Source organism: Hemitrygon akajei, chromosome 24, assembly GCF_048418815.1.
Source record: "Hemitrygon akajei chromosome 24, sHemAka1.3, whole genome shotgun sequence".
In the NCBI taxonomy this organism is placed as follows: domain Eukaryota; kingdom Metazoa; phylum Chordata; class Chondrichthyes; order Myliobatiformes; family Dasyatidae; genus Hemitrygon; species Hemitrygon akajei.
In genome coordinates this window covers 39,580,823-39,602,317 of record NC_133147.1, presented here as the reverse complement: position 1 = coordinate 39,602,317, position 21,495 = coordinate 39,580,823, and the positions used below count along the sequence as shown (strand labels likewise).

Here is a 21,495-nt window from a genome sequence, read left to right as displayed (position 1 = left end):
GGAGATTCACCAGGTTGCTGCCTGGATTAGAGAGGGTGCAGAGGAGATTCACCAGGTTGCTGCCTGGATTAGAGAGGGTGCAGAGGAGATTTACCTGGTTGCTGCCTGGATTAGAGAGGGTGCAGAGGAGATTTACCTGGTTGCTGCCTGGATTAGAGAGGGTGCAGAGGAGATTTACCTGGTTGCTGCCTGGATTAGAGAGGGTGCAGAGGAGATTCACCAGGTTGCTGCCTGGATTAGAGAGGGTGCAGAGGAGATTTCCCAGGTTGCTGTCTGGATTAGAGAGGGTGCAGAGGAGATTTACCAGGATGCTGCCTGGATTAGAGAGGGTGCAGAGGAGATTGACCAGGATGCTGCCTGGATTAGAGAGGGTGCAGAGGAGATTGACCAGGATGCTGCCTGGATTAGAGAGGGTGCAGAGGAGATTTACCTGGTTGCTGCCTGGATTAGAGAGGGTGCAGAGGAGATTGACCAGGATGCTGCCTGGATTAGAGAGGGTGCAGAGGAGATTTACCTGGTTGCTGCCTGGATTAGTGAGGGTGCAGAGGAGATTCACCAGGATGCTGCCTGGATTAGAGAGGGTGCAGAGGAGATTTACCTGGTTGCTGCCTGGATTAGAGAGGGTGCAGAGGAGATTCACCAGGATGATGCCTGGATTAGAGAGGGTGCAGAGGAGATTCACCAGGTTGCTGCCTGGATTAGAGAGGGTGCAGAGGTGATTCACCACGTTGCTGCCTGGATTAGAGAGGGTGCAGAGGAGATTTACCTGGTTGCTGCCTGGATTAGAGAGGGTGCAGAGGAGATTTACCTGTATGCTGCCTAGATTAGAGAGGGTGCAGAGGAGATTCACCAGGTTGCTGCCTGGATTAGAGAGGGTGCAGAGGAGATTTACCAGGTTGCTGTCTGGATTAGAGAGGGTGCAGAGGAGATTTACCAGGATGCTGCCTGGATTAGAGAGGGTGCAGAGGAGATTGACCAGGATGCTGCCTGGATTAGAGAGGGTGCAGAGGAGATTGACCAGGATGCTGCCTGGATTAGAGAGGGTGCAGAGCAGATTTACCTGGTTGCTGCCTGGATTAGAGAGGGTGCAGAGGAGATTCACCAGGTTGCTGCCTGGATTAGAGAGGGTGCAGAGGAGATTTACCTGGTTGCTGCCTGGATTAGAGAGGGTGCAGAGGATATCTACCTGGTTGCTTCCTGGATTAAAGAGGGTGCAGAGGAGATTGACCAGGATGCTGTCTGGATTAGAGAGGGTGCAGAGGAGATTCACCAGGATGCTGCCTGGATTAGAGAGGGTGCAGGGGAGATTTACCAGGATGCTGCCTGGATTGGAGAGGGTGCAGAGGAGATTTACCTGGTTGCTGCCTGGATTAGAGAGGGTGCAGAGGAGATTTACCTGGTTGCTGCCTGGATTAGAGAGGGTGCAGAGGAGATTCACCAGGACGCTGTCTGGATTAGAGAGGGTGCAGAGGAGATTTACCTGGTTGCTGCCTGGATTAGAGAGGGTGTAGAGGAGATTCACCAGGTTGCTGCCTGGATTAGAGAGGGTGCAGAGGAGATTGACCAGGATGCTGCCTGGATTAGAGAGGGTGCAGAGGAGATTTACCAGAATGCTGCCTGGATTAGAGAGGGTGCAGAGGAGATTTACCAGGATGCTGCCTGGATTAGAGAGGGTGCAGAGGAGATTCACCAGGACGCTGTCTGGATTAGAGAGAGTGCAGAGGAGATTGACCAGGATGCTGCCTGGATTAGACAGGGTGCAGAGGTGATTTACCTGGTTGCTGCCTGGATTAGAGAGGGTGCAGAGGAGATTTACCAGGATGCTGCCTGGATTTGAGAGGGTGCAGAGGAGATTTACCAGGGTGCTGCCTGGATTAGAGAGGGTGCAGAGGAGATTAACCAGGATGCTACCTGGATTAGAGAGGGTGAAGAGGAGATTCACGAGGTTGCTGCCTGGATTAGAGAGGGTGCAGAGGAGATTGACCAGGATGCTGCCTGGATTAGAGAGGGTGCAGAGTGGATTTACCAGAATGCTGCCTGGATTAGAGAGGGTGCAGAGGAGATTTACCAGGATGCTGCCTGGATTAGAGAGGGTGCAGACGAGATTGACGTGGTTGCTGCCTGGATTAGAGAGGGTGCAGAGGAGATTCACCTGGTTGCTGCCTGGATTAGAGAGGGTGCAGAGGAGATTCACCAGGTTGCTGCCTGGATTAGAGAGGGTGCAGAGGAGATTCACCAGGTTGCTGCCTGGATTAGAGAGGGTGCAGAGGAGAGTCACCAGGTTGCTGCCTGGATTAGAGAGGGTGCAGAGGAGATTCACCTGGTTGCTGCCTGGATTCGAGAGGGTGCAGAGGAGATTCACCAGGGTGCTGTCTGGATTAGAGAGGGTGCAGAGGCGATTTACCAGGTTGCTGCCTGGATTAGAGAGGGTGCAGAGGAGATTCACCAGGATGCTGCCTGGATTATAGAGGGTGCAGAGGAGATTGACCAGGATGCTGCCTGGATTAGAGAGGGTGCAGAGGAGATTCACCAGGTTGCTGCCTGGATTAGAGAGGGTGCAGAGGTGATTTACCAGGATGCTGTCTGGATTAGAGTGGGTGCAGAGGAGATTCACCAGGATGATGCCTGGATTAGAGAGGGTGCAGAGGAGATTCACCAGGATGCTGCCTGGATTAGAGAGGGTGCAGAGGAGATTCACCAGGTTGCTGCCTGGATTAGAGAGGGTGCAGAGGAGATTTACCTGGTTGCTGCCTGGATTAGAGAGGGTGCAGAGGAGATTAACCAGGATGCTGCCTGGATTAGAGAGGGTGCAGAGGAGATTTACCTGGTTGCTGCCTGGATTAGAGAGGGTGCAGAGGAGATTTACCTGGTTGCTGCCTGGATTAGAGAGGGTGCAGAGGAGATTTACCTGGTTGCTGCCTGGATTAGAGAGGGTGCAGAGGATATTTACCAGGATGCTGCCTGGATTAGAGAGGGTGCAGAGGAGATTTACCTGGTTGCTGCCTGGATTAGAGAGGGTGCAGAGGAGATTCACCAGGATGCTGCCTGGTTTAGAGAGGGTGCAGAGGAGATTCACCAAGTTGCTGCCTGGATTAGAGAGGGTGCAGAGGAGATTGACCAGAATGCTGCCTGGATTAGAGAGGGTGCAGAGGAGATTTACCAAGATGCTGCCTGGATTAGAGAGGGTGCAGAGGAGATTCACCAGGATGCTGCCTGGATTAGAGAGGGTGCAGAGGAGATTTACCTGGTTGCTGCCTGGATTAGAGAGGGTGCAGAGGAGATTCACCAGGATGCTGCCTGGATTAGAGAGGGTGCAGAGGAGATTCACCAGGTTGCTGCCTGGATTAGAGAGGGTGCAGAGGTGATTTACCAGGATGCTGTCTGGATTAGAGAGGGTGCAGAGGAGATTCACCAGGATGATGCCTGGATTATTGAGGGTGCAGAGGAGATTCACCAGGATGCTGCCTGGATTAGAGAGGGTGCAGAGGAGATTCACCAGGTTGCTGCCTGGATTAGAGAGGGTGCAGAGGAGATTTACCTGGTTGCTGCCTGGATTAGAGAGGGTGCAGAGGAGATTTACATGGTTGCTGCCTGGACTAGAGAGGGTGCAGAGGAGATTTACCTGGTTGCTGCCTGGATTAGAGAGGGTGCAGAGGAAATTGACCAGGATGCTGCCTGGATTAGAGAGGGTGCAGAGGAGATTTACCAAGATGCTGCCTGGATTAGAGAGGGTGCAGAGGATATTTACCAGGATGCTGCCTGGATTAGAGAGGGTGCAGAGGAGATTTACCTGGTTGCTGCCTGGATTAGAGAGGGTGCAGAGGAGATTTACCAGGATGCTGCCTGGTTTAGAGAGGGTGCAGAGGAGATTTACCTGGTTGCTGCCTGGATTAGAGAGGGTGCAGAGGAGATTCACCAGGATGCTGCCTGGATTAGAGAGGGTGCAGAGGAGATTCACCAGGTTGCTGCCTGGATTAGAGAGGGTGCAGAGGAGATTCACGTGGTTGCTGTCTGGATTAGAGAGGGCGCAGAGGAGATTTACCAAGATGCTGCCTGGATTAGAGAGGGTGCAGAGGAGATTGACCAGGATGCTGCCTGGATTAGAGAGGGTGCAGAGGAGATTTACCTGGTTGCTGCCTGGATTAGTGAGGGTGCAGAGGAGATTCACCAGGATGCTGCCTGGATTAGAGAGGGTGCAGAGGAGATTTACCTGGTTGCTGCCTGGATTAGAGAGGGTGCAGAGGAGATTCACCAGGATGATGCCTGGATTAGAGAGGGTGCAGAGGAGATTCACCAGGTTGCTGCCTGGATTAGAGAGGGTGCAGAGGAGATTCACCAGGTTGCTGCCTGGATTAGAGAGGGTGCAGAGGAGATTTACCTGGTTGCTGCCTGGATTAGAGAGGGTGCAGAGGAGATTTACCTGGTTGCTGCCTGGATTAGAGAGGGTGCAGAGGAGATTTACCTGGTTGCTGCCTGGATTAGAGAGGGTGCAGAGGAGATTCACCAGGTTGCTGCCTGGATTAGAGAGGGTGCAGAGGAGATTTCCCAGGTTGCTGTCTGGATTAGAGAGGGTGCAGAGGAGATTTACCAGGATGCTGCCTGGATTAGAGAGGGTGCAGAGGAGATTGACCAGGATGCTGCCTGGATTAGAGAGGGTGCAGAGGAGATTGACCAGGATGCTGCCTGGATTAGAGAGGGTGCAGAGGAGATTTACCTGGTTGCTGCCTGGATTAGAGAGGGTGCAGAGGAGATTCACCAGGTTGCTGCCTGGATTAGAGAGGGTGCAGAGGAGATTCACCAGGATGCTGCCTGGATTAGAGAGGGTGCAGAGGAGATTTACCAGGATGCTGCCTGGATTAGAGAGGGTGCAGAGGAGATTGACCAGGATGCTGCCTGGATTAGAGAGGGTGCAGAGGAGATTCACCAGGTTGCTGCCTGGATTAGAGAGGGTGCAGAGGTGATTTACCAGGATGCTGTCTGGATTAGAGAGGGTGCAGAGGAGATCTACCTGGATGCTGCCAGGATTAGAGAGGGTGCAGAGGAGATCTACCTGGTTGCTGCCTGGATTAGAGAGGGTGCAGAGGAGATTTACCTGGATGCTGCCTGGATTAGAGATGGTGCAGAGGAGATTCACCTGGTTGCTGTCTGGATTAGAGAGGGTGCAGAGGAGATCTACCTGGATGCTGCCTGGATTAGAGAGGGTGCAGAGGAGATTCACCAGGATGCTGCCTGGATTATAGAGGGTGCAGAGGAGATTGACCAGGATGCTGCCTGGATTAGAGAGGGTGCAGAGGAGATTCACCAGGTTGCTGCCTGGATTAGAGAGGGTGCAGAGGTGATTTACCAGGATGCTGTCTGGATTAGAGAGGGTGCAGAGGAGATTCACCAGGATGATGCCTGGATTAGAGAGGGTGCAGAGGAGATTCACCAGGATGCTGCCTGGATTAGAGAGGGTGCAGAGGAGATTCACCAGGTTGCTGCTGGATTAGAGAGGGTGCAGAGGAGATTTACCTGGTTGCTGCCTGGATTAGAGAGGGTGCAGAGGAGATTTACCTGGTTGCTGCCTGGACTAGAGAGGGTGCAGAGGAGATTTACCTGGTTGCTGCCTGGATTAGAGAGGGTGCAGAGGATATTTACCAGGATGCTGCCTGGATTAGAGAGGGTGCAGAGGAGATTTACCTGGTTGCTGCCTGGATTAGAGAGGGTGCAGAGGAGATTCACCAGGATGCTGCCTGGTTTAGAGAGGGTGCAGAGGAGATTCACCAGGTTGCTGCCTGGATTAGAGAGGGTGCAGAGGAGATTCACCAGAATGCTGCCTGGATTAGAGAGGGTGCAGAGGAGATTTACCAAGATGCTGCCTGGATTATAGAGGGTGCAGAGGAGATTCACCAGGATGCTGCCTGGATTAGAGAGGGTGCAGAGGAGATTTACCTGGTTGCTGCCTGGATTAGAGAGGGTGCAGAGGAGATTCACCAGGATGATGCCTGGATTAGAGAGGGTGCAGAGGAGATTCACCAGGTTGCTGCCTGGATTAGAGAGGGTGCAGAGGAGATTCACCAGGTTGCTGCCTGGATTAGAGCGGGTGCAGAGGAGATTTACCAGGTTGCTGCCTGGATTAGAGAGGGTGCAGAGGAGATTCACCAGGATGCTGCCTGGATTAGAGAGGGTGCAGAGGAGATTCACCAGGATGCTGCCTGGATTAGAGAGGGTGCAGAGGAGATTCACCAGGTTGCTGCCTGGATTAGAGAGGGTGCAGAGGTGATTTACCAGGATGCTGTCTGGATTAGAGAGGGTGCAGAGGAGATTCACCAGGATGATGCCTGGATTAGAGAGGGTGCAGAGGAGATTCACCAGGATGCTGCCTGGATTAGAGAGGGTGCAGAGGAGATTCACCAGGTTGCTGCCTGGATTAGAGAGGGTGCAGAGGAGATTTACCTGGTTGCTGCCTGGTTTAGAGAGGGTGCAGAGGAGATTTACCTGGTTGCTGCCTGGATTAGAGAGGGTGCAGAGGAGATTTACCTGGTTGCTGCCTGGATTAGAGAGGGTGCAGAGGAGATTCACCAGGATGCTGCCTGGTTTAGAGAGGGTGCAGAGGAGATTTACCTGGTTGCTGCCTGGATTAGAGAGGGTGCAGAGGAGATTCACCAGGATGCTGCCTGGATTAGAGAGGGTGCAGAGGAGATTCACCAGGTTGCTGCCTGGATTAGAGAGGGTGCAGAGGAGATTCACCAGGTTGCTGCCTGGATTAGAGAGGGTGCAGAGGAGATTTACCAGGATGCTGCCTGGATTAGAGAGGGTGCAGAGGAGATTCACCAGGTTGCTGCCTGGATTAGAGAGGGTGCAGAGGAGATTGACCAGGATGCTGCCTGGATTAGAGAGGGCGCAGAGGAGATTTACCAAGATGCTGCCTGGATTAGAGAGGGTGCAGAGGAGATTGACCAGGATGCTGCCTGGATTAGAGAGGGTGCAGAGGAGATTTACCTGGTTGCTGCCTGGATTAGTGAGGGTGCAGAGGAGATTCACCAGGATGCTGCCTGGATTAGAGAGGGTGCAGAGGAGATTTACCTGGTTGCTGCCTGGATTAGAGAGGGTGCAGAGGAGATTCACCAGGATGATGCCTGGATTAGAGAGGGTGCAGAGGAGATTCACGAGGTTGCTGCCTGGATTAGAGAGGGTGCAGAGGAGATTTACCTGGTTGCTGCCTGGATTAGAGAGGGTGCAGAGGAGATTTACCTGGTTGCTGCCTGGATTAGAGAGGGTGCAGAGGAGATTTACCTGGTTGCTGCCTGGATTAGAGAGGGTGCAGAGGAGATTCACCAGGTTGCTGCCTGGATTAGAGAGGGTGCAGAGGAGATTTACCAGGTTGCTGTCTGGATTAGAGAGGGTGCAGAGGAGATTTACCAGGATGCTGCCTGGATTAGAGAGGGTGCAGAGGAGATTGACCAGGATGCTGTCTGGATTAGAGAGGGTGCAGAGGAGATTGACCAGGATGCTGCCTGGATTAGAGAGGGTGCAGAGGAGATTTACCTGGTTGCTGCCTGGATTAGAGAGGGTGCAGAGGAGATTCACCAGGTTGCTGCCTGGATTAGAGAGGGTGCAGAGGAGATTCACCAGGATGCTGCCTGGATTAGAGAGGGTGCAGAGGAGATTTACCAGGATGCTGCCTGGATTAGAGAGGGTGCAGAGGAGATTGACCAGGATGCTGCCTGGATTAGAGAGGGTGCAGAGGAGATCTACCTGGTTGCTGCCTGGATTAGAGAGGGTGCCGAGGAGATTTACCTGGATGCTGCCTGGATTAGAGAGGGTGCAGAGGAGATTCACCTGGTTGCTGTCTGGATTAGAGAGGGTGCAGAGGAGATCTACCTGTATGCTGCCTGGATTAGAGAGGGTGCAGAGGAGATTTACCTGGTTGCTGCCTGGATTAGAGAGGGTGCAGAGGAGATTCACCAGGTTGCTGCATGTCCTATGAGGACTGGTTGAGTGAGCTGGGGCTTTTCTCTTTGAAGCAAAGGAGGATGAGAGGTGACTTGATAGAGATGTGCACGACTGTAAGAGGCAGAGATAGAGTGGACAGCCTGAGACTTTTTCCCTGCGTGGAAATGGCTCATTCAAGGGGGTTATAATTTTAAGGTGATGGGAGGCGAGTATAGGGGGATCTTTTTCCACTGAGTGGATGGTGGATGTGTGGAACATGCTGCCAGTGGTGATGTTGAAGGCTGATACATCGGGGACATTGATAGGCAAATAGATGATAGAAAGTTGGAGGGTTATGTGGAAGGGAAGGGCGGCACAACACTATTAGTGTAACTCAGAACATTAACCCTACCACACTCAACCAGCCCTCTTACACAGCTGAGCTGGGGGGTCGGGGGGTTTGTCCCCCCCCCTCGTTTCTAATTCTGATCTGTCTTCATTCCAGGGAAGGTAAACATGACGCAGGAATTCATGAGGATCAAGTGGGGTGAGTATCCTCCTATCAGGGGTGTTCATTTGGCCCCTCCAGAGCAGGAGAAAGCCACCCCTCCCCATTAGCTTGTAGTGTGAGTGTGTGTGTGTGTGTGTGTCTGTGTGTGTGTGAGTGTGAGTGTGTGTGTGTATGTGCGTGTGCGTGTGTGTGTGTGTGTGTGTGTGTGTGTGTGTGTCTGTGTGTGCGTGTGTGTGTGTGTGTGTGTGCGTGTGTGTATGTGTGTGTGTCTGTGTGTGTGTGAGTGTGTGTGTGTGTCTGTGTGTGCGTGTGTGTGTGTGTGTGTGCGTGTGTGTGTGTGTCTGTGTGTGTGTGCGTGTGCGTGTGCGTGTGCGTGTGCGTGCGCGTGTGTGCGTGTGCGTGTGCGTGTGTGTGTGTGTGTGTGTGTCTGTGTGTGCGTGTGTGTGTGTGTGTCTGTGTGTGTGTGTGCGTGTGCGCGTGTGTCTGTGTGTGCGTGTGTGCGCGTGCGCGCGCGTGTGCGTCTGTGTGCGTCTGTGTGTGTCTGTGTGTGTGTGTGCGTGTGTGCGCGTGTGCGTGTGCGTGTGCGTGTTTGTGTGTGTGTCTGTGTGTGCGTGTGTGTGTGTGTCTGTGTGTGTGTCTGTGTGTGTGTGTGTGTGTGTGTGTGTCTGTGCGTGCGTGCCTGTGTGTGTGCGTGTGCGTGTGCGTGTGCGTGCGCGTGCGCGTGTGTGTCTGTGTGTGTGTGTGTGCGCGTGTGCGCGTGCGCGTGTGCGTCTGTGTGTGTCTGTGTGCGTGTGTGCGCGTGTGCGTGTGTGTGTCTGTGTGTGCGTGTGTGTGTCTGTGTGTGCGTTTGTGTGTGTGTGTGTGTGTCTGTGTGTGTGTGTGTGTGTGTGCGTGCGTGCGTGTGTGTGTGTGCGTGCGTGTGTGTGTGTGTGCGTGCGCGTGTGTGTGTGTGTGTGTGTCTGTGTGTGTGTGTGTGTGTGCGTGCGTGCGTGCGTGTGTGCGTGAGTGCGTGTGTGTGTGCGTGCGTGTGTGCGTGCGTGCGTGTGTGTGTGTGTGCGTGCGCGTGTGTGTGCGCGCGCGTGTGTGGTGAGTGTGTGCGTGCGTGTGTGTGCGCGTGCGCGCGTGTCAATGACACACTGACCAGCTGTGACTGATTCAGGACCCTCACTGTATTTCTTCCCAGGAATCGGTAGGCTCATTTCCGAGTGCTCCCTGAATCCCATTATCCTCCCGCTCTGGCATGTTGGTGAGTACCAGGTGCAGTCCTCACCCTCCTGCATAGGACCACAAGGAGGAGGATTAGGCCGTTCATCCCACTGAGTCTGTCCCACCAGTCCATCATTCGCCTCTGAATCCCATTCTCCTGCCTTCTTCCCATAATCTGTGACACCCTGACTGACCTTGAATTTATCCACCTCCGCTTTAAATGTACCTGATGACTTGGGTTCCACTGTTGTTTGCAGCAACGAATTTCACAGATCACCACCACTGGCTAAAGAAATTCCTCCTTATCTCTGTTCTAAAGGGACATCGTTGTATTCTGAGGCTGTGCGCTCTGGTCCAAGGCTCACCTGCTATAGAAAACATCCACTCTATTTCAATATTCATTTAGTCTCAATGAAATCCTACCTCATTCTTCTAATTTCCAGGAGTTCAGACCCAGAGCCATCAAACGCTCGTCATATGTTAACCCTTTAATTCCCAGGTCCTGTTGACAGTGGGTTTCAGCGGGGTCTAGGCACGGTGTGTATACTCACTCAGCCTCCTCCTTCACACTCACTTGGGTACATAGTTTGGCATAGAATACAGTTCAGTGCAGAGTGATACATTTTGCAAAACTAAGGTATGATTTAGTGAATAGAGGCACGAGAGGCTGCAGATGCTGGAAATCCAGAGCAACACACACACAATGCTGGAGGAACTCAGCAGGTCAGGCAGCATCTATAGAAATGAATAAACAGTTGATGTTTCTGGCCTTTCTTCAGGACTGAAAAGGAAGGGGGAAGATGTCAGAGTTAAAAGGTGGTGGGAGGGGAAGGAGACTAGCTGAATGAAGATAGGTGAAGCCAGGAGGGTGGGAAAGGTAAAAGGGTCAGAGACAGAGAAGTCTGATAGGAGAGGAGAGTAAACCATAGGAGAAAGGGAAGGAGGGGCACTGGGGGTAGGTGATAGGCAGGTGAGGAGAAGAGGCAAGAAGCTAGAGTGGGGAATATAAGAAGAGGGAAGGGGAGGGAAAAATACTTGAAGCAGAAGTCGATGTTCATGCCATCAGGTTGATGTTTTGAAGTTTTGCTAAAAAGAATTGACAATGTCTCAAGTCAAAACTGGGCTGAAAAATGGCGGATAAAATTCAATGTGCAAAGTGCTGGAGGAGCTCAGCAGGTCAGGCTGTAGAAATGAGTCCGTGTTTCGGCCTGTGATGGTTCATCAGGATTGGAAAGGAAGGGGACTGAAGGGAGAAGAGGGTTGAGCAAGAGGAGGAGTGCAAGCTGGCAGGTGACCAGGTGAGGGGCAAGGGGGATGGGGTTCAGGGAATGGAGGGACAAACTGGGTGCAGATGGTTGAAAGAGGAGTAGTTTGGACAGGTACATGGATGGGAGGGTTATGGTTGACCATGGTCCAGGTGCAGTCCCTCCATGCAGAAGATGAGAATGGCGTGGACAAGATGGGCTGAAGGGCTTGTTTCGGTGCTGTACTGCTCTACGACACTCTAACTGTGCACGGACACAGCTTGACCCACTGTGCTCCTCCAGTAGATTGAATGACAGGCCTCTGGGGAATGTTGTAGATCAGCAAGATCTCGAGCTGCTGGTGCAGTTTCCCGAAAACGGCAACACGATGGTTACAGACCGTCAGGGCATTGTATCATCGTACAACTGTACCAGGGGTTAGTGCGAGTGTATTTTGATCGTCTCACAGACCTTCCGGGCATTGTATCATCTTACAACTGTACAAGGGAGCATATTTGGACTATTGTGTAAAGTTCGGCCAGCGATAGAACTGGAGAGTGTGCAGAAATGATTTCCTTTCCAGTCCTAATGAAAGGTCTCGGCTCAGAACCTCGACTGTTTATTCCCCTGACCTGCTGATTTTGCTTGCGTTGCTCTGGGTTTCCAGCATCTGCAGATCTTCTCCTGTCCCCAGGAATCAAGGGCTTGAGTTGTAAGGAGAGGCCGGATAGGTTTTCCCTGTGAAGGATGGCACAGGTTTAAGGTGAGGGGAGAATTGAAGGGATTTGAGGGGAACTTGTCCACTAGGTTTATGGCCAGAGGGAATGGTAGAGACAGGTACAACTAGATTGGTCAGATAGCAGTGTGATGGAAGCTGTACTTGATGTGCTTTCAGGGGAGAAGAGGTAATGCCCTGGGTGGGTGGGGTCTTTGATCCTGGGGCTGCTCGTCCAAGGCAGCAAGAGGTGTAGACAGAGTCCAGGGAGAGAAGACCGGATCCTGTGCATCAATTACATTTAAGATTTGGACAGATGAGATTAGATTAGCTTTATTTGTCACATTTACATCAAAACATACAGTGGAATGTGTCGTTTGCGTCAAACCAAATCGGCAAAGATTTGCTGAGAGTCACCATGTTTCCAGTGCCATGTTCACAACTGACTGACCGTGACTGTGGGAGGAAACCGGAGCACATGGCGATGGGGAAAATGGATGGATCTTACAACAGGCGCTGTAATACCACTGTACTGATCACTATGCTATCGTGCCGAGGTAGATGTAGGAGTACGCAAGTTTAGACCGGGGCTCCCAAATTTTTTTATTACATGGACCTATACCGTTAAACTGGGAACCCCGGTCTAGAGGAATATTTGCTTAATGGCAGTAGCTTAGGAAAACACCTTGGTCAGTATGGCCGAATTTTCTATGCTGATGCTCTTGTGAACAATGACATCACACACTCTCCACACACACAGACCAGAGCCAGATGCCTTCTGTTGGAAAAAAACTCCCCCATTCCCTTTCCTTTGTATTCCCGACACCCTCGGACTCTTGTTCATCCCTGTCAAGTCCTTTCCCAGCTCTGCTCCAGCGAGAGCAAGTCTAGTGTGTCCCGCTTCTTATCACTGAAACCTACCGAATATTGAAAGGCCTGGACAGAGCGGTGGGGATGTCTCCTGTAGTGGGGGAGTCTAGGACCAGAGGGGCATCCCCTTCAAACAGGGATGATAATTTCTTTAGAGGGTGGTGAATCTGTGGAATTCATTGCTGTGGCAATCAAGTCATGGGATATATTTAAACCGGAGGTTGATAGGGTTTTGATGAGTCTTGGTGTCAAAGGTTAGGTGGGGAATAGGTTTGGGAGGGATAATAAATCAGCCCTGATGGAATGATGGAGCAGTCTCAATGGCTGAATCTTAACTCTGCTCCTCTGACTTAAGTGTGTCGGATCATGGTCAGCTGAACCTTGGCAGCAGAGTGGGGGGGTGGTGGATGGAGTAGGAGATATGAAGGGGGACTGTGAGGGCTGAGGGGGGAGGGTGGAGGGAGAGAGTAGGAGGTACGAAGGGATGAAGGAGGGGTTGTGAGGGCTGAGGGGGGTGGGGTTTGAGGACGGGCTGAGGGTGGAGGGAGAGAGTAGGAGGTACGAAGGGATGAAGGAGGGGTTGTGAGGGCTGAGGGGGGTGGGGTTTGAGGACGGGCTGAGGGTGGAGGGAGAGAGTAGGAGGTACGAAGGGATGAAGGAGGGGGGCTGAGGGCTCAGGGGTGGGGGGTTTGAGGACGGGCTGAGGGTGGAGGGAGAGAGAAGGAGGAATAAAGGGATGAAGGGGAGGGGGCTGAGGGCTCAGGGGTGGGGGTATGAGGGCAGAGGGGTGTGTGAGGGTGGAGGGGAGTGAGTAAGAGGAACTCGCTCTGATCTGACAACAATTGGTATCTCCCCCTCAGGCCTGTGTGACGTGCTCCCCAACAAGCCCCCATACTACCCCCGCATCGGGAAGGTGAGTCTCTCCCCTCCCCCATTCCTCCGTTCCCTGTTCCACTCCCTGAGGGCAGGTGGGGAGAGATGGCGAGGGACATGGATGGGAGAGTGAGGGTAGGAGAGGGTGTGAGGGAGAAGGAGAGGACCAAAGGGTGGAGTTGGACTCGAGGGTGGGGGGAGGGAGGAATAGGACTGAGGGACATCCCCCGGGGAAGCTCCATCGAGCGGCGGGGAACAGGGTGACGGTACACTACATGTCCTCACATACTCAACCCTCTGCACGGCACATAGGTTGACACGCGTGTACGGCACATAGGTTGACACGCGTGAACGGCACATAGGTTGACACGCGTGTACCATTTCTCATGTCTCTGGGTGGACGGGCTGCCGGGAGGGGGGTACAGGCATTTAAAATCTGACAATCACAGAGCAGCTCCTTGGAGGGAGGGGGAGGGCTGGTCAGAGGAAGCATCCTCACCCAAGGGCAAGTCTCTCTTGCCTCCCGCGGGGTCTGATGCTCCTTCACCTGGTCTCTGCAGAGAATCACTGTCTACATCGGGAGACCCTTCACACTTGAACAGATGGTGCGGCAGCTGAGGGCCGAGAAGCGGTCCCCGGTGAGTATCAGGCTTCGCTTCTCTAGGGCCCTAACACCCTCCCTTCCCCTCTCCCTCCCTCCATTACCCCTTTCATCCTTGCCCCTCTCCCTATCCCCACCTCCTGCACTTCACTCCTTCCTACTCATCGTCACCTGCCCCTTGTACATTCTCCGGGGGGGTGAGTGGCCTGACAAGGCCCGCCCCGCTGTGTGAAAACCCCTCTGTTGCCCCTGCTCTCACATGGTTCTTTCCCTCTTGCCCTCCCAGGTGGAGATACGCAAAGCGCTGACGGACTTCATCCAAGACGAGATGTGGAAGCTGAAGGCACTAGCCGAGGCGACTCACCAATGTTACCGGCAGCCCTGAACGGAGAGCGGTGAGAGGCCGCTCAGCTCTCCAGCACCACTACTGGACGTGAGGGGCAGAGGGAGTTCCCAGCTGCCAGTCTGCTCCTTCGGTTGCTCTGTAGGGAGTGTGTGGTGGGACATCCGGGTCATCAGCTGCAGCCCCATTGGTAACGGAAACAGTCAGCATCTGGTGTGCACTAACCCACACACCCCTTCCCCCCCAGTCACTGATGGACCGTCCCTGAGGTCACACCCTTCACCAGTGACATCACACCTCCCCGACTTCTGTCAGTGAGGCCATGCTCCTCCCAGTGATGTCACCTGTCCCTCCCACAGATACTAGCCCTTTTCAGCATTATCCCTCAGGACCCAGGTCCCGTCCTCGGCTCCTTTGAGCCTGCCTCGCAGAATGCAGGTCCCGTCCTCGGCTCCTTTGACCCTGCCTCGCAGAATGCAGGTCCCAACCCTTCGGCTCTGCGGCCTTGCCTGCCAAGATCCATGTCCAGCCCCTTGGTTTTGTGGCTCTGCTACTCCGGACCCAGGTCCTGCCCCTTGGCCTTGTTGAGCGCTGCCAGGCCTGCAGGAGGGGTTCAGGGGATTTGACACAAGGATTACGCCAGTAACAATGTCTTGTACGTTAATCGAAATACACAACTCTGTATCGTTTAAGAAAAGTGTCAGGTGTCCTTTGTTCAGCCCTGTTGCACTGCGCCAAGGTGCGTGTAAGTACGCGGGAAAGCAGCAATTGCCAAAGAAAGTGGCACTTCACAGAACGTGGTGACCCTCTCTCAGCACCGTCTCCCAGATGCCGTGACCCTCTCTCAGAGCCATCCCTTCTCTACTAGGAACCAGTCGGTTTAGATTCTGGGGCCTGAGAGAGTATCTGTGACCTCCAGACGGGATGTGGATCTGTGATGCCACCCTTGGGCTTCCTCCCTTCCTCCCGTCTGTCGCAGTTTGCAACAGCATCTGGACCAGCAGGAAAAACGGCAGATGGAAGTCAGTGCAGTAAGGTGTCTTTCACAGGGCACTGAGGAGTGAGGTACAGCAGAGGGATCTGGCAAAACAGGGCCATTATCCGTGAACAGTGGCCTCACGTGTAGATAAGCTTGTAGAGAGAGCTCTTGACACATTGGCCTTCGTAAATCAAAGCATTGCGTGCGGAAGATAGGATGTTATGTTGGTGAACCTAATTTGGAGTTTTGTGTGAAGTACATACAGGAAAGATGTAAATAAGGCTGAAATTGTGCAGAGAAAATTCATAAGGATGTGCCAGGACTTGACCAGAGTTACAGGGAAAGGCTGAATAGGTCAGGGCTTCATTCCCTGGGGAGGGCGATGTGACTTAGGTATACAAACTTATGAGGGGTATGGATAGGGTAAAAGCAAGCAGGCTTTTTCCACTGAGGGTAGGTGAGACTAGAAGTCATAGGTTAAGGGTGAAAGGTGAAGGGGAATCAGAGGGGGTATTTCTGCACTCTGGCAGGTGAGAGTGCGGAACGAGCTGCCGGTGGAAGTGGATTCAGTTGCAACGTTTAAGAGAAGCTTGGATGTACATGGATGTAGGGCGATGGTTGATGCGACAGGAACCCAGGCAGGGTTCACTGTCTCCGCTGCAGCTGGGTGTGACACTGTGTGGGGAGGGTTCGGTGACAGCCCAAGGTCTCGCTAATCCCAGAACATCCACTCTGCAGAGGTATCACTGGGGCCCCCCAGGGGGCAGATGTGGAGGGGGCTTTCTCCCAGCAGTGAAAGATCAGCCGTTCAGTGGGCTCCATGAAGTGAAACAGCCAATAGAATTTAAGCCAGAGAGGTGTGAGATGGTGCAGTTGGGGAGGTGTTAACAGGGCAAAGAGACATAACAGTGAACAGGAGAGCTCACACTGTGGAGCTGCGGAGACCTGGCTCGATCCTGACCTCCAGCGCTGTCTGTGTACCTGGATCTATGCCTGTGTCTGTGAAGAGTGCATGTATCTGTATCTGGGCAAGTGTACAGGTACAGTGGTGCTGGAAAGTTTGTGAATCCTGTAGAATTTTCTCTATTTCTGCATAAATGTGATCAGATTACTTCAGTCTTAAAACTAGATAGAGAACCCAATTAAATAACACAAAAAGCATACTTGTTCATTTATTTATTGAGAAAATGATCCAGTATTACATGTATTTGTTGGAAAAAGTATGTGAACCTTTGCTTTCAGGAACTGGTGTGACCCTTTGTACAGCAATAACTTCAACCAAACGTTTCTGCTAACTGTTGATCAGCTTGGGGGAGTTTAATGTGGCCATTCCTCCTTACAAAACTGTTCAACTCTGGGATGTTGGTGGGCTTCTTTGCGTGAACTGCTTGCTTTCAGGTCTTTTGACATTTCTACAGGTTTAGGGTCAGGACTTTGACTCAACCATTCCAAAACCCAAATTTTCTTCTTTTTAAACCATTCTGCCGTTCATTTAGTCTTGTCTTCCGAATCATTGTCTTGTTGCATCATCCAGCTTCAGGTGGCAGGACTGCTACTCTGGCATTCTGCTGCAAACTGTTTGGATACAGTTTTGAATTCGTTGTTCCCTCAGCAACTGCAAGCTGTTCAGGCCCTGAGGCAGCAAAGCATCCCCAAACCATGGTGCCCTTCCGTGCCTCACAGCTGGGACAAGGGTTGTGGTGTTGGTGTGCAGTGCCCTTTTTCCTCCAAACACAGCAGTGTGCATCTCTGCCAAAAAGTTCAACTTTCATCTCATCTGTCCACAGAACATTGTCCCAGAAGTGTTACAGAATACCCAGCTGGTCATTTTGCAAACTTGAGACGTGCAGCAATGTTTGGTTTGGAGAGCAGTGGTTTCCTCTGTAGTGTCCTTCCATGAACACCAGTCATGTTCAGTCCTTTTCTTACAGTGGACACATGAACAGAGACTTTAGCAAGCTCGAGAGATGTCTGCAGGTCTTTAGCTGTTACCCTTGGGTTCTTATTTTACCCCCCACAGCAGTGCACATTGTGCCCTTGGTGTGATCTTTGCAGGATGCCCAGTCCTAGGGACAGGACTGAATTTCCCCCACTTGTAGACAGTTCCTCTTACTGTGGACTGACGAACACTCAGGTCTTTAGAAATACTTCCGTTGCCTTTTCCAGCTTCACACATCTCCACGATTACTTCTCAGGTCCTCTGAAAGTTGTTTTGATCAGGCATGATGCAGGTAATCAGATCTTTCTTGAGAAGAGCAGGCTCTGTCAGTAACCTGACTTTGTGTGCCTCTACAGCTTCTGACTGGAAGACCTGACTCCAAAGAGCTTTTGTAGAAGGCGTTACCCCAGAGGCTTTTCCCAACAAATACATGTAATACTGGATCATTTTCTCAATAAATAAATGGAACATGTATAATGTTTTGTGTTATTTAATTGGACTGTCTTTATCTTGTTTTAGGACTTGCATGAAGATCTGATCACATTTTAGGTCATATTTAGTAAATAGAAAAACTTCTACAGGGTTCACAAACTTTCTAGCACACTGTATCTGTGTGGAGTTTGCACATTCTGGCTGTAACCAGTGACGTTTCCCCTGAGAACTCCAATTACCTCCTGTGTACCAGGACGGGTAAATCTGCTCGCCGTACAGTGTCAGGCTGAAGAAACGAGAGAAAGCACAAAGTAAATTTCAAGTCGTCACTTTTATTGTCATTTCGACCATAACTGCTGGTACAGTGCACAGTAAAAATGAGACAACGTTTTTCAGGACTATGGTTTACATGACACAGTACAAAAAACTAGACTGAACTACGTAATAAAAAAAAAACAGAGAAAGCTATACTAGACTACAGACCTACCCAGGACTGCATAAAGTGCACAAAAACAGTGCAGGCATTACAATAAATAATAAACAGGAAAGTAGGGCAAGGTGTCAGTCCAGGCTCTGGATATTGAGGAGTCTGATAGCTTGGGGGAAGAAACTGTTACATAGGCTGGTCGTGAGAGCCCGAATGCTTCGGAGCCTTTTCCCAGATGGCAGGAGGGAGAAGAGTTTGTATGAGGGGTGCATGGGGTCTTCATAATGCTGTTTGCTTTGCGGATGCAGCGTGTAGTGTAAATGTCTGTGATGGCGGGAAGAGAGACCCCGATGATCTTCTCAGCTGACCTCACTATCCGCTGCAGGGTCTTGCGATCCGAGATGGTGCAATTTCCGAACCAGGCAGTGATGCAGATGCTCAGGATGCTCTCAGTACAACCCCTGTAGAATGTGATGAGGATGGGGGGTGGGAGATGGACTTCCCTCAGCCTTCGCAGAAAGTAGAGACGCTGCTGGGCTTTCTTTGCTACGGAGCTGGTGTTGAGGGACCAGGTGAGATTCTCCGTCAGGTGAACACCAAGAAATTTGGTGCTCTTTACGATCTCTACCGAGGAGCCGTCGATGTTCAGCGGGGAGTGGTCGCTCCCTGCCCTTATTATCAAAGTACGGGTACGTCACCATATTCAACCCGAGGTTCGTTTTCCTGCAGGAGCACTCAGTAACTCCAATGAATCAACGAAAGACCACACCAGCTGGGTATTGAACCAGTGTGCAAACGACAAATACAAAAAGAAAATAATAATATCAGAGTCAGGTTTATTATCACCGGCAAGTGACGTGAAATTTGTTAACTTAGCAGTTCAATGCAATGCATAATATACAAAAAAAATAATAAATAAGTAAATCAATTTCAGTGTAGGCCTCCGTTAGTCTCGATAGACCATGGATTTGTGCCTTGGAAAGTTTCCGGGGCGCAAGCCTGGGCAAGTTTTTTTTAATGGAAGACCAGCAGTTGCCCAAGCTGCAAGTCTCCCCTCACCACGCCACCGATGTCCAAGGGAAGGGCATTAGAACCCATACAGCTTGGCACCGGTGTTGTCGCAGAGCAATGTGTGGTTTAGTGCCTTGTTCAAGGACACACACGCAGCCTCAGCCAAGGCTCGAACTGGCGACCTTCAGATCACTAGACGAACGCCTTAACCACTCGGCCAACATAAATTACAGTATACCTATATTGAATAGATTAAAAATCGTGCAAATGTATATTAAAAAGTGAGGTAGTGTCTAAGGGGCTTCAATGTCCATTTAGGAATCGGGTGGCAGAGGGGAAGAAGCTGTTCCTGAATCACTGAGTGTGTGGCTTCAGGCTCCTGTACCTCCGACCTGATTGGTAACAATGAGAGAACAAGGTTCCTTCCCTTCTCCAACCTCACTTGCCGGATTTAGACAAAGCGAGAAAGTTAGAGAAATCGAAAAGCATGCATGATCTCTGACACGGAGCAAACTCGCTGTCGCCGCTCAGGCGTTGTGAAGCTATTCACCTAAGGAACAACAGTCCGGCAGTGTAGACCACCATCGTTTGTGATCAGAACATCACGAGGGGAAATCCGCCTTCAAAGTCTACGAAAGGTAGAGGAAGAAATGGAGTGGCCTCAACCTCATGACGAGGACCGCTTACCTGAGGTGGACTCGCCCGCTCAAGAATCTCCTTCGGCTCCAACACTTCCAGACACGGTCGTTTATCTGTCCCACCCCAGATAGACCCCACAGCCTAATTTTTTTATTATCAAAATAAACTTTATGCACAACAAAATTATTTACAACAATAAGCCGTTCAATAATTCTAATTCTTTACAGACATTATCATTCCATTCCATAAGGTGTAACGTAATTCAGCCTCTCACGTTCATATTACACAATACAGCCGTCGTCGAGGGGTTTCTTCCCCGCCACTCAACCCCTCCCTCTCCCGCGGGAGAAGTAAATCGTGGTCCTGCCCCACCGGTGGCCGCACCGAGTCTCAGCGCGTCCTTTAACGCGTACCCGTGCAGCCGAGAATGTGCCAGCCGGCAGCTTTCTCCCACGGACATTCGGTGTGTGTGCTGCTAGACCATCAAGTCCTTCACCGAGTTGATGTTTGTCTCCGTGTGCGTCCCCGGGAAGTCCGTAAATCAGGGAGTCCTCGGTTCCACAGCTGCTGGGCATGAATCTCGACACTGCCCCTTCCATCCTCCTCCACACCTCTTCCGCGAACCCACAGGGTGCAAAGAGGTGGGTCACCGACTCTGCCTCATTGCAGTCCTCCCGTGGGCAGCGGGGTGTGGAGACGACGTTCCGGGCGTACAGGAGGGGTCTGACAGGGAGGGGCCCACTCACCATTTCGGAGAGTACGTCCATCACACACGCGTGTGATATCCCGTCGAAGGCCTTCTCCTGGTCCAAGCTGACCAGGCAGGCGTCCACCCCCCTGTCCTGTACGTAGGCGATGGTGTCCCTCGGCAACGTGAGTGATGCACCATCAATAACTCTCGGAGACGTGAGGCGAGAGATGGGCTTTTATTCGCTGAAAGAGAGCGATCAGCAAGAGACCACCACACTACATCCTGGAGACTGAGGGAGGGGCAGTGCCTCCAATCGCCTTTATACAGGGGTCTGTGGGAGGAGCCGCAGGAGCAGTCAGCAGAGGGGCATGTCCAGACAGGTATATGTAGTTCATCACAGTGAGGCTGACCGAGATCTTCCTGCCCGGTACAGCACAGGTTTGTCCGGGTGGATCACCTGTCCCAGAGTAGATGTGATCCTGTTAGCGATAGCCTTGGACAGGATCTTGTAGTCGAGGTTAAAATGTGATACGGGCCTCCAATTTCTAATGTCCTCCTTCTCCCCCTTCTGCTTGTAGATGAGGGTGATGATGCCCTTCCTCATGGACTCTGACATGCAGCCGGCCAGATTAATAGCCTTCTACACTTCCAGCAGCTCAGGGCCCATCCGGTTCCACAGAGCCGAATACAACTCGACCGGTAAATCGTCGCCTCCGGGAGTCTGTCAGCTCGTCCAGGGTCAGTGGCTGATCCAGACTCTCCCGCTTCCCGTCATCTAAGACCTGCGTGATAGACGACAGGAAGTTGTGGGAGGCTGTGTAGTCTGTGGCCTTTTCACCGTACAGTCCGGCATAGAAGGACCTGCAGATCCTTAGTCTGTCTGTCTGTCTGTATGGACGCGACTGAGCCGTCCTCTTCTATAAGGTTGTAGATCACAGATCCCCCTGTGCACCTTCTGGAAGAAGAAGCGTTAGCACATCTCATCTTGCTCCACGGTTTGGACCCCTGATCGGAAGATGATCTTGGAGGATTCGGCGCCGAAGTGCTGGGCTTGCCGGCCCTTCACCTCCCGTAATTACTCCCTGACATCCACCCCCTTC

General features: G+C 52.0%; 1 protein-coding gene across 2 annotated transcripts in view; it reads left to right on the top strand.

Annotated features, from left to right (window-relative positions):
- The window catches only part of tafazzin (tafazzin, phospholipid-lysophospholipid transacylase), a 54,447-nt gene extending 39,473 nt beyond the window's left edge, over window positions 1-14,974 (top strand). The window contains exons 6-10 of one of the 2 annotated variants that reach the window (XM_073028680.1): window positions 8,420-8,461; window positions 9,609-9,671; window positions 13,321-13,373; window positions 13,894-13,971; window positions 14,221-14,974. In XM_073028680.1, the coding sequence (XP_072884781.1) occupies window positions 8,420-8,461; window positions 9,609-9,671; window positions 13,321-13,373; window positions 13,894-13,971; window positions 14,221-14,319 (335 nt within the window). In that variant the 3' untranslated portion in view covers window positions 14,320-14,974. The remainder of the gene's footprint in view (window positions 1-8,419; window positions 8,462-9,608; window positions 9,672-13,320; window positions 13,374-13,893; window positions 13,972-14,220) is intronic. The other variant, XM_073028681.1, reaches the window with a different exon arrangement.
- Window positions 14,975-21,495: the final 6,521 nt, after the last annotated feature.